Source organism: Bos mutus, chromosome 14 (assembly GCF_027580195.1).
Source record: "Bos mutus isolate GX-2022 chromosome 14, NWIPB_WYAK_1.1, whole genome shotgun sequence".
NCBI classification, from domain to species: Eukaryota; Metazoa; Chordata; class Mammalia; order Artiodactyla; family Bovidae; genus Bos; species Bos mutus.
In genome coordinates, this window is record NC_091630.1 from 60,216,081 (window position 1) to 60,229,361 (window position 13,281).

At 44.7% G+C, this 13,281-nt stretch overlaps 1 protein-coding gene across 2 annotated transcripts in view; it reads right to left on the reverse strand.

The window, feature by feature from the left end:
* RGS20 (regulator of G protein signaling 20) overlaps positions 1-13,045 on the reverse strand; it is a 51,885-nt gene extending 38,840 nt beyond the window's left edge. The window contains exon 1 of one of the 2 annotated variants that reach the window (XM_070382837.1): positions 12,881-13,045. In XM_070382837.1, coding sequence (XP_070238938.1) covers positions 12,881-13,045 — 165 coding nt within the window. Of the gene's footprint in view, positions 1-12,872 lie in introns of both variants that reach the window. The other variant, XM_005891993.2, reaches the window with a different exon arrangement.
* Between the last annotated feature and the right edge of the window lie 236 nt (positions 13,046-13,281).

Below are 13,281 nucleotides of genomic sequence, written 5' to 3' on the forward strand. Positions count from 1 at the left end.
GGATTTATATAAAATTCTGTAAAGCAATTACCCTTCAATAAAAAAATAAATTAAAAAAAGGATTTATATTGTGATATTTAATTCCAAGACTTTTCAAGGTTTGATGTCAGTAACTTCAAGAAATGAAAAACTCTTTTGTTAAAACCCTAAGAGCTGGTGGAGACCAGTGCAAGCTTGACTGGTGCGGGTGACAGAGACGCTCACGATCAGCAGTATTCTCTTTCTTCACTGTGCTGTTGTTCTTTTAGTCTCCAAGTCATGTCCAGCTCTTTGTGACCGCATGGACTGCAACACCCCAAGCTTCCTGTCCTTCACTATTTTCTGGAGTTTTCTCAAACTCATGTCCATCGAGTCAGTGATGCCATCCAACCATCTCATCCTCTGTCGCCCCCTCCTCCTCCTGCTCTCAATCTTTCCCAGCATCAGGGTCTTTTCTAATGAGTTGACTCTTCGCATCAGGTGGCCAAAATATCAGACCAGTGTGTATGTGTATATTAAGTGTCCAATGCCATTGTCATTTGAATCCTAAACACACATAACACTAACCCCAGACCCAAACCTTGGCCCTGCCTTATAGTGGAGACCCAGGGACTTCTCTGGTGGTGCAAGGGTTAAGAGTGCAGGGGGTGAGAATTTGATCCCTGGTCTGGGAGAAAAGATCCCACATGGCTCTGAGCCAAAAAAACAAAACATAAAGCAGAAGAAATATTGTAACAAATTCAGTAATGATTTAAAAAATGGTGCACATCAAAATTTTTTTTTAAAGTGGAAATGCAGAGCAGAATCCACAGAGGAAGCTCTAGAGCTTGAGGCCCTCCCAACTGTGCACTTCAGCATTCCCCATGGGACTGCCCGGCTCATTAATTAAATTAAAGCTACCTCCTTCACAGGTCCCACCTTGACATCTACACTGAGCTTCTGTCCAGTCTAATCCACTCCCACCTTGCATGAGGGGTGATCTCTCTGCTGGCAAATGTGATCATGTTACTCTCTCCATCTAACCATTCAGTGGCTCCTGGTGTCTCTGCAGGACTCAGTGGGGCATAGAAGACCTTTCCTGATTTGTTGGTACTCTGCTGATTCACCCAAGTTTCTCACTGTTCTTTTATACTCAAAGTTCCAATCATTTTAAGATTCCTTCAGTTCCTAAAATCCCCTTGTTCATTCACATTCCTGTTCTTTGTATAGACTGTTGCCTCTACTGCAGTCCCACCCCTTTCCCCATGGAGGCCTCCTTTTCTCTCCAAGGGCCATCTCCCACTCACCTTAGATGCCATTTCCTTGGGATCTCGCCCAGGATGGGTGAGCGGCCTGTCTGCTTTCTCTGACCACAGCACTTCCTGCCCTGTGTTGTAACACTGACTGTTCATTTCCCCTGAGTCTCCAAGCCCAGTGTATGTCAGAACTGTGCCTTACTCAGACCTGTGTCTCCAAAACCTAAAGCCATCCTGGGATGGAATGTGTATCCACATTTTTTCCCAAATGAATGAACTTGGGAATGACATGACTTGAGTTTGATGATTGTGGAGGCTGGGTAATGGGTTGCTGTTTAGTCGCTAAGTTGCTATAGTCGTGTCTGACTCTTTGTGACCCTATGGACTGTAGTCCGCCAGGCTTCTCTGTTCGTGGGAATCTCCTGGCAAGCATACTGGAGTGGGTTGCCATTTTCTCCTCCAGGGGATCTTCCCGACCCAGGGATCTAACCCATGTCCCCTGTACTGCCAGCAAATTCTATACCACTGAGCCATCTGGGAAGCTCATGGGGAATGGACACTTAGGGTTTTATCATGCTATTTTTCTCTGCTTTTAGGTATATTTGATGTTTTTTGTAACAAGAAGATCTTACAAAAGACATGGTGTTTAACTTATCAAGGATGTGTCTCAGTTCAGTTCAGTTCATTCGCTCAGTTATGTCCGACTCTTTGTGGCCCCATGAATCGAAGCACACCAGGCCTCCCTGTCCATCACCATCTCCCAGAGTTCACTCAAACTCATGTCCATCGAGTCGGTGATGCCATCCAGCCATCTCATCGTCTGTCGTCCCCTTTTCCTCCTGCCCCCAATCCCTCCCAGCATCAGGGTCTTTTCCAATGAGTCAACTCTTCGCATGAGGTGGCCAAAGTACTGGAGTTTCTGCTTTAGCATTATTCCTTCCAAAGTACACCCAGGGCTGATCTCCTTTAGAGTGGACTGGTTGGATCTCCTTGCAGATGTGTCTCACGTCTTCTTAAATTGCAGAAGACCAGAAACAATAGTATAGAAGCAGTCCCAATTCCCTGCACACACCTCAAGGATATGAGTTTATGAAATGAGTGTTTGGAGAAGGCCTGATGCAGAAGGGAACACGAGCCAGAGCCTGCACTTCATTTGTCCCCATCAATCAGGCCGGATCCACCAGTGTCACAGCTGAGGACACGAAAGCCAACAAACAGGACGGCAAGAACAAAAGCTGCCATTGTTCCGTCCAAAGTGGACAGTCTGTGACGGCCGGGAAGACTGCTTGCGCTTGTGCTTCCCCACTGGTTCCTTGTGAACCGGGTTTTGTGTGAGCCTCACTCAGGCTGCACGGGCTCCCTCCCTCTCCGCCTGGCTGCCTGGCTGCCTGAGAACTTGTCAGCTGGCCCTGATTTCTTTCAGTTGGACTCACTGGATGGCTTTACCCAGCATTTTAAAAAGACTGTTTTTCTTGAGGAAGCTGGAGGTTGGCACCTATTTGAAATGATACATCTTGGGGCCAGTCAGGATTTGTAACTATCATTAATTTCCCTCGGGACATGAGACATTGGCTGAAGAAAGATTTTAACAGTGACCTCACCTGATGTGAAGAGCCGATTCATTGGAAAAGACTCGGATGCTGGGAAAGATTGAAGACAAGAGGAGAAAGAGGCGACAGAGGGCGAGATGGTTGGATGGCATTACCGAATCAAAGGACATGAGTTTGAGCAAACCCCAGGAGACAGTAAAGGACAGGGAAATCTGGTGTGCTGCAGTCCATGGGGTTACAGAGTCGGACACAACAGCAGCTGAACAACAAGTTAAAGAGGTCAAGAGAAAACATCTCTGATTAGGGTCTCAGGAAGCACAGCAATAATGCAATTCTATTTACTAATCCATCAGCCAATCAGTGTTGACTTACAATGTGCCCAGCAGGTGGAAGCCCATTTTGTAGGAGGAAATAACCAGGTTAACACCTGGTTATTGGAGACTGTGTGCCTGCGTGCTCAGTTGTGTCCAGCTCTTGGAGACCCCATAGACTGTAGTCTGCCGGGCTTCTCTGTCCATCAAATGGGCTACAAATCAAACACGTGGGTCTGGGGAGTTTACCAGGATGACAGGGCTAATAGGAAACCTAGATCCTTGGGTACAGGTTGTTTTTTTAAAATTCAAAGTATCTGATAAAAAAAGAACCAAATGAAATTCTATCTGGCAGGTATTACTGTCTTGATTTTATAGATGGTAAAACTCAGAGAATTAAAGCTAACTTGGGCCTGAATTCAAACCCCATTCCTGCCGTTCCAAAGACACTGCTTTAGGTCCTCACTCTGGTGGCAGCTTGGCCCTGGCTAGGATGCACAGAACGGGACACCTGTGGCTGGGATAAGGAGGTCTTCAATTTATCAGACTCCAATTAGTTATTAATACACTGGAGCCTCAAGTTTCACTAGCTTGAGATCCTGCAACCGCTTGAATTTCCGCCATTCACCGTTCCTCACTCCCTTCAGTCTTTTACAAAACAGAGCAGAGCCATCCTGCTGTTGGGATCCTCAGTGTGGTCACTGCATCTGTGCCTGCGATGGAGGGCTGGGTGCCAAGAGAGCAGCTGAGTGCTGAATCCTGACTCAGCAAGAAGGCATTTGAAAATGCAGTCAGCTTTCTGCTTCCATGATTACCTACAATCCAAAGGCACTCTATTTTTTCCCTTTTTTGATGTCACTTATGGAAAAAGAGGGAGAAGGCAATGGCATCCCACTCCAGTACTGTTGCCCGGAAAATCCCATGGATGGAGGAGCCTGGTAGGCTGCAGTCCGTGGGGTCGCTGAGTCAGACACAACTGAGCGACTTCACTTTCACTTTCCACTTTCATGCATTGGAGAAGGAAATGGCAACCCACACCAGTGTTCTTGCCTGGAGAATCCCAGGGACGGAGAAGCCTGGTAGGCTGCAGTTCATGGGGTCGCACAGAGTCGGACACGACTGAAGCGACTTAGCAGCAGCAGCATGGAAAAAGAGAGCCTGTTTCTGACAGGTGAGCCCAGCAGAGTTCTCCTGGCCTTTGGTCAAGACTGTGCAGAACACAGGAGGTTCTGAAGTGAAGGGATGATGCAGGGCGGCCGGCTTCTTTGTAACCAGAGGTAGAATCTGGTGCCTGATGGGTTTGGGGCTGGACCAGGCTGCAGCATGGCTTCGGGGGAGGCACCAGAAACAGCCACACACACCAGGTCTCTCTCATGCTCAGGTTTTATTTGCCCCAGATTATGCTATTGGGACTTCACACTTGTGGACCTAATATTAGCAGTCCATGCACATTTTGTGATGGGAACAATATATTAGTTCATTCATATCTAAGTAAACTTAGATGAGCAAACTCCAGGAGATCGTGAAGGACAGGGAGCCTGGCATGCTGCAGGCCATGGGGTCGCAAAGAGTTGGACACGACTTAGCAACTGAACAACAACAACACATCTAAGCACCAAATCAACTTGAACTTTATTTTCTTTCCTAATGGGAGAAGTCAGGCCAGAGTGAGAGGATGAGGTGCCCCAGGTGTGACTGGGGGTGTTGGGGAAGGTTTGAGGTGAGGGATTGGCACAGGCTAATGGCCGTGGTGCCTGGGAGACCTTCTTAGCTTCCTTGCCTCATGTCCTCCCCTCCTCACCTGCCTCCCTCTGTGTTATCAGGATGCATGAGGGGTGAAGAGGGGCCCCCAAAGCCTGGGCTTTCCCCGGGGCCAAAACATGGTGGACAGGTCTGGGGCTGGAACCCTGGGAAAGGGGAGACCTTGATGACACTAGTGAGTTGTTAAAAACAGTTTGCAGCTATTTTTAGGAAAAGACAAAAACAGAAAAAAGGCAGTGTTAGGACATGGCTCTTAGTTCCTGATTAATATGCTTATAAATCCAGCAAACTTGTTCTGCATGTACTTAATTGCACGTATGTACTTAATTACGTGAAAGCATCTACGTAATTAAGTACATATCCTCCTACGATGGCACGGGTGGCAACACTCTGAGCTTTCCACTGAAAACTTCAAAAAAAAAAAACATCTCCTTCACACACACGGCTTTTCCGGCAAACGGTCACAGACAAAAGACTTACATATATGCAGCTTGCAGAAGCAGAGAGAGTAGACTTACTACACAATTGGGAAAGGTGGTGTGAAATTGCTAATATCAGATGCTTGGACCATTTCTTTCTGTGGAAAATTCTGAAAGAGATGGGAATACCAGACCACCTGATCTGCCTCTTGAGAAATTTGTATGCAGGTCAGGAAGCAAGAGTTAGAACTGGACATGAAACAACAGATTGGTTCCAAATAGGGAAAGGAGTTCGTCAAGGCTGTATATTGTCACCCTGTTTATTTAACTTATATGCAGAGTATATCATGAGAAACCCTGGACTGGAAGAAACACAAACTGGAATCAAGATTGCTGGGAGAAATATCAATCACCTCAGATATGCAGATGACACCACCCTTATGGCAGAAAGTGAAGAGGAACTCAAAAGCCTCTTGATGAAAGTGAAAGAGGAGAGTGAAAAAGTTGGCTTAAAGCTCAACATTCAGAAAACGAAGATCATGGCATCTGGTCTCATCACTTTATTGGAAATAGATGGGGAAACAGTGGCTGACTTTATTTTTCTGGGCTCCAAAATCACTGCAGATGGTGACTGAAGCCATGAAATTAAAAGACGCTTACTCCTTGGAAGGAAAGCTATGACCAACCTAGATAGCATATTGAAAAGCAGAGACATTACTTTGCCAACAAAGGTTCGTCTAGTCAAGGCTATGGTTTTTCCTGTGGTCATGTATGGATGTGAGAGTTGGACTGTGAAGAAGGCTGAGCGCCGAAAAATTGATGCTTTTGAACTGTGGTGTTGGAGAAGACTCTTGAGAGTCCCTTGGACTGCAAGGAGATCCAACCAGTCCATTCTGAAGGAGATCAGCCCTGGGATTTCTTTGGAAGGAATGATGCTAAAGCTAAAACTCCAGTACTTTGGCCACCTCATGAGAAGAGATGACTCATTGGAAAAGACTCTGATGCTGGGAGGGATTGGGGGCAGGAGGAGAAGGGGACGACAGAAGATGAGATGGCTGGATGGCATCACTGACTCGATGGGTTTGAGTCTGAGTGAACTCCGGGAGTTGGTGATGAACAGGGAGGCCTGGCGTGCTGCGATTCATGGGGTCGCAAAGAGTAGGACATGACTGAGTGACTGATCTGATCTGATCTAATGTTTTATTCATTCCATGTGGTCCTATTTTGCTCGACTTTTTTTTTTTTTTACATCACCTCCAGCAACCTTTCCTGATAACTTAGAGGTAAAAACAGTCATGTCTCCGTGAATCTGGGTGGTTAGGTGACCCACACTGGATCCATCTGGTCTGACTCAAGACAGCAGAGAGGGTCACATGAAGCCTTCACCATCCACTCCGGTACTCTTGCCTGGGATATTCCATGGGCAGAGGAGCCTGACAGCTGACAGCTGATGGAGTCACAAAGAGTAGGACACGACTGAGCACACACAATGGATAGAAAGATGCTAGAACTCAAACACTGAAAGCAAGTCTGTCTCCTTCGAGTACCTGGGTGTCCTGGGAAGGCCACACACTGGTTCAAAGTTACAGTCGCTCAAAATGTGTGCTGGACAACTGTTTAAGGTTGTCTCACAGCCCACAGGACTGCCAGGACCGGCTTGATCCAGGGGTGGGTACCAGACCCCACTGGACTCGACTCTCCTGGGAACTGGCAGTGAGGACTTGGCGAGCAGACTCTTCCACAGACCCCTGGGGTCAGGTTCCTGAGGTGCCAGCTCCTGCCATTTCCTTTTATCCTCCAGTCAGGTGCAATCTGAACAGGCAGCTGCAAACACATGTTGAGACTAGACTTATGATATTTAAATCATTCCTCAGTCTGTTTTTGAATAATAGTTCTTGAAATTGTCTCTTATTTGAGAACTGCTGTGTTGCTATGCTCCGTCATGTCTGATTCTTTGCGACGCTATGGACTGTAGCCTGCCAGGTTCCTCTGTCTGTGGGATTCTCCAGGCAAGAATACTGGAGTGGGTTGCTATTTCCTTCTCCAGGGGACCTTCCTGACTCAGGTATTGAACTTGCATCTCTTGCATTGGCAGGCGTATTCTTTACTGCTGAGCCACTAGGAAGCCCTACAGGGGTATTCTTTACTGCTGAGCCACTAGGAAGCCCTACTTGAGAATAAATCCTGGTGATTTTTAATGCTGAAAATTCAGCCTCACATAATCAAAATATATTCCTTTGGAAAAACATATTTGGTTACATCACTAATGTCAAGTTAAATTACATAGTCCATAATTTGGGTTTTACTCTTGAATATCTGAATATATTCCAAGGTTTAAACTATTATCTTTCAAAAGAGTTGCTACATTTTAAAATTACTTTCTTCAGTCAATTTAAATGCAATAATTATAAAGCCATTCTGTAAAGTTTCTAACTCCAGGCTATGATGCCTCCCAGCCTGCAGAGAAGCCCTGTGTGGCTTCTATCACAGCACCCGGGAAGTGAAGACATGTTTGAGAATCCTGAGACACCAAGGAATAAGAGGCTTCTTATCTTGTGCCCTGAGTCTGGTGTGATGGGTAAAGACAGGAAGCCCTACAAAGCCATTGATTTTAGAATCACTGTCATTTGTTCATGTGTTCAGAAACTCTAGATTTACATTCTCAAGAACAAAAGCAAACTCAGGCTAAGTTAGAAAACTACATAATGCAATACACTCTTGATTCTCATTCGTAAAAAACTTCAGAGGAGTGAAGAAACCTGTTAAAATGCTGTCTACCTTTGCTAAAACAAGCCACCTGGTGGCACTGGTGGAGACGTTTGCCTCTAAAATATAACCCAGTGGGAAAACCCAATTTTTTTTTTTTTTTTGGAGCAGAGCAAGGTTTACTACAGGGTCCTGCAAGGAGACGCGTTGCTCATGCCCTGAAAAGCTCATGACCTGAGCTCCCAGGAGGGTTTCAGCAAAGCATTTTTAAAAGCCAGGTTGCTGGGAGCAGGTGTTGGGTGGCAGGGTGTGAGATGAGCTGGTGTGCAATTCTCTGATTGGGCTGATGGTAAGGTCACAGGAGGTGTCACAGGGTCACAGGCTCACAAAATCAGTCCATAGGCTCCAGAAGGCCTGGGGCTGTGTGCTCACGGTCCTCAAGTAGTCAACATCTTCCATTTGATGGAGGGTTTTTACATCTGTAAAACAACTCAGGAAATGGGCTATATGCAGGGAGAAGCTACAGCAGAGGGAAGGACTGAAGGCCTGTCCCTGCTTCCCAAAGACCCACAGTTGGGGGCGGGGTGGGGGGAGGGGGTGTCCTGCTCCATTAGAATTCCTCCCTTTTCTTTGATACTTCTCAACCTTGAGAACAAAGAAAACCCAACCTTTAATGTAAAACTCTGAAAGACAATTATGTAAGCATTAAAAAAATTGTAAACATGACCAAAACTTTATTTAAAAATTTTTATCTAAAATGTTGAAGAATAGGACTGATGTGGGTCTTTTCTGTACACTATTATTTTCAGAGTAGAAAAATCTTTACTTCCACTGTGGAGAATGGAGAGGCTGACACTGGGTTTTAGGAAGCAAACAGTTGGCTTTTCCATAATATTCCCAGTGGAGGAGAGAATTGCATTTTCCCAGCAGCCTCCTTGATGATAATTAATGGAAAACAGTTAATGACCCAACTCTTTAACCTCAGAGGACTGACTTTTTCGGGTCAATTGAAAAGTACAGATTATAATTGTACATTTTTTTATGCCTGTATTTTATATATATATATATATATATGTATGTTTTAAAGGTATGCATTCTTTTAAAATTGAAATACAGTTGATTTACAATATAATGTTAGTTTCAGGTGTATAGCAAAGTGATTCAGTTCTGTATACATGTATATACATTCTTTTTCAGATTCTTTTCCATAACAAGATATTGAGTAGAGTTCCCTGTGCTAGGTGTGTATCTGTTAATCCCAGACTCCTAATTTATACCGCTTCCCAGCCATTCACTTTGAAATTGAAAACTGATCACTATTTCATTGATTACGGTGAAAGGCATAAGCTGGTATCTTAGATGCTTCATCAAGTTAAGATAGAGTCCAGATTAACTATCTAAAACTCTAGGGTGATAACACTACTCTTTCTAACAGGCTGAAAATAGTTTTGCTCTTTTTTTTTTTTTGCAGCACCATGCACCATGTGGGATCTTAGTTCTCTGACCAGGGGTTGAACTTGAGCCCCCAGCTTTGGGAGCAAGGAGTCTTAACCACTGGACTGCCAGAGAAGTCCCCAACAGTTTTGCTCTTGAAAGTGAAAGTCACTCAGTTGTGCCCGACTCTTTGTGACTCTCTGCACTGTAGGCCACTGGGCTCCTCTGTCCGTGGGATTCTCCAGGCATGAATACTGCAGTGGGTAGCCATTCCCTTTTCTCGGGTATCTTCCCAACCCAGGGATTGAACCTGCATCTCCTGCATTGCAGGGGGATTCTTTACCACTGAGCCACCAGGGAAGATCCCCATAGTTTTGCTCTTAATGCCACACCACTGACCTGGCTTCTGTGAGCCAGAAACTGAGCAGCAGGAGAACTCTTTACACGTTTCTAAAGACGACACCACGGGCTTTGTTATGGTCCCTGTAAAAGGAAGACAATGTAGCTATGGTCACTGAGAACTCAGAGTCCCTGGGTCCGGAGCCTGGGGAACCCTCCTCCTGCTCACCTGGAATCACCTGCAGGGGGACCTGAGGATTGCTCACCAAGGATGGAGGATGTAACCAGGACAGACTTCCAGATGAGCCTTTCCTTAGGCAAGTTTGTGAGCCTCTCAGTTGTTAATTACTACAGAATTCTTTTCAGAGGGCCTTTGCAAAAGGTAAGAACCAACTCTGTCCTTGGGGAACTCGCTCTTTCACAACTGGAGACAGGACAGGATAACTTTGTCTTCTGAATACATCGATGTATATGTATATGGTGCTGGATATTGGAAGCATAATTCCTTTCTTGCTAAGAGATTTTTCCTTTCTTCTTTCTGCTCCCTGTATTTGCCATAAAAAGCTCCCTTGTCTTGGTAGGTACCTTTGGGGGCCTTGAAGTTTATCTCTCCCCTTTCAGTGTGTAATGTCTCACAGTAAGGGCTTTGATGGGCTTCTCAAGGGGTCACACACCTGGACCAGGAGAGCACCTAAAAGTCTGCACTCTCAGAGGGACAGCAATTAAAATGACGTTGAAAATAATTTTATGTAGAAAATTTTCTGGTCTAAGCTCTGATCACTTTTATTATTGGGAAAGAATGCACACATGTGTATGCATCTATCTGTATTGACAGATGGATGGGTAGATAACTGCTCACCAGCGTGGCTGTAAAGTTTCCTCTCTCTCACTTTTATCACTAAAAAGAGTGCCCGGTCCAGGGAGCACCCCGTCTCCCACTTGGTCTCTGTGCTCTGAATGGAAGGAAGCAGAAATCCTGGTGGAGAAAAACTAAACCCGATGAAGCCAAGTTCATCAGTGTGTGTCTGTGTGTGTACATGTGTAGGTGGAAAGATGTTAATTTATTTTGTAGTAAATTAGCAGTTTTGTTGGGCTCTTTGGGGAGAATGCACAGATAAATCACTACTGAGGATGCTGGCTTCCAGCCTGAGAAATTACAGCCTGCTTCTAAAGCACAGCCAGAATCTATCGACTTAGTAACGAAGTCAGCGTCAGAAAAAACCTGGGTTCGAATCACCACTTAGCTGACTATAGGCATGTAACAGTGGTTTTTACAAACATGCTTTCTCATCTCTAAAACAGGTTTGACTACCTCAGTATTTCTTACCTAATTAAATCGGTTAAGAATCCAAATAAAAAAGAACAACAGGAAGAACCACAGTAGACAACATATTTATGCAACACAAATGAATTGTTATTTTCAGTCTAACCTGCCTTTGGAAGGCTTTTTTTTTTTTTACACATTTAATTCTGAAATTATTATAGATTCACTGGAAGTTTCACAAAAGAATGTACATACAGTGGTCCCGCACACTTTTCACGCAGTTCCACCCAATGGAAACTTCATAAGTTGTACAACATCAAAGCCAGGAGACACATTGGTATAATTCTAAGAGCTCATTCAGATTTCATAAGTTTGTATGCACTCATGTGTGCGTGTGGTGGGGAGGGGTTGCCATTTTCTTCTCCAGGGGATCTTCCTGACCCAGGAATGGAACCCGCATCTCCTGCATTGGCAGGTGAATTCTTTACCACTGAGTCACATGGGAAGCCCTACAGGTGAGTGTAGTTCTATGCAATTTTAACACATGTGGAGGTTTGTGTAACCACTGAAATCAAATGTACCTTCCTATTGAACCACTGAAATCAACTACCTTCCTATTGAAAAAGCTTCCCAATGACTTAACAAACAAACAACTTCTCCTTGTGCCAGTTGGTTAAAATAACACCAGGGAGGAACTTCCTTGGTTTTCCAATGGTTAAAACTCCATGCTACCAATGTGGGGGGCCTGGGTTCCATTCCTGGTCTGGGAACTTAGATCCCATATGCTGTATGGTGCAGTCAAAAGATAAAACAAAAATCTCTGGGGAAAGGGCAGATCTGGATAATTAGAATCTGCAAATACATGATTATTGTGAGGATATGAGCCAAGGCACAGGCAGTTTCTAGTGCTGCAGAATCTGGACAGGTCTTCAGTTGTAGAATTTATCAGCATTTCTTCTGAGCTCTGATCATTATTTGTCACAGGCATTGACACATGTCCATTCCCCTCCACACCAAATAGCCTTTTAAGACGTGCTTCTATTAATAGTTAAGAGGATTGACAGACTTAAACTGTACTTTCTGCAAAGATACACACAACGCTGAGTAGGAAAGTGGTTACTCTTTGGGGAAATCACGTTGTCTGGTGATAGAAATTCATGCTTAAGAAATTCAGCTAGGAAACTATGACTTTAGGAAAAACACCCTTAGTTCCTAAATGGTCTTTCATGCCTGTATTAGTTTTACCAAATTTTTTTTTCCCTCAAGCAATTTTGGTGGAAAGCAATCTACACTTTTTCATTGGTGGTGTTTTAATCACTCAGTTGTGTCCAACTCTTGCAACCCCATGGACTGTAGCCTGCCAGGCTCCTCTGTCGATGGGAGTTTCCAGGCAACAATACTAGAGTGGGTTGTGGTTTCTTTCTCCAGGGTATCTTCCCAACCCAGGGACTGAACCCGGGTATCTTACATCTCCTGCATTGCGGGTGGATTCTTTACTGACTGAGCCACGAGGGAAGCCCATATTTTTTTCATTACTACATGGGATATAACTTTTATGTCAGAATATCTAAACACTGATAGTAGCCATAGAAATCTATGTCTAGGTTTTCTGCTTTTTAAGACAATACTTCCTGAAACAAACAAACAAAATGTAGTCATTTGCCATTGTAAAGGGAAGCTGTTTAGGTTGGAGAAAACTGGATGAATCAGGTTGTTATCTAAGTTCGAGTTTTTCTCTTGGGTTTAGTTTGGAAGCCTTTTTGATAAATCATCAATAAGGTAAAGTGAGCGCTGACACTAAAGCTTGCTTATGGTTTTATATTCTTTCTGGATAAACCCTTTCCTTGCCAAGAACGGTCACGGACTGGGGAGATGGTCTTACCTTGACATTGTGCATGGCTGTGGCACATCCTTCATTTTCCACGGTTTGGTGAACGTTCACATTATATGCCTCAGTCCACGGCGGAGGCAGAAATTGTATCCGCCTCGATGGTCTGGAGAAATGTTTCTGGTGGCCCTGTTGGTTGTCTTGGGAAAGCCTGGGCATGTTTTTACAATAAAGCCTCAAATGAGTCCTGTAGCTTGATTTTAACAACACCAGCCCAGGGTCCACTCTATTTCTCTTCCTTTGGGTGGTGCTGGGCCATCACTTAGTCTGCTGGGGGCCTCCCTGTAAAGTCGCATCCGTCAAAGCAAGAGGATTATCTGTGTTGTGGGTCAGCAGTTTATCCACGGTCCGTGGGCTCTATTCCAGGATGAGCCTCTGAGTTTGAGAGTCTAGGT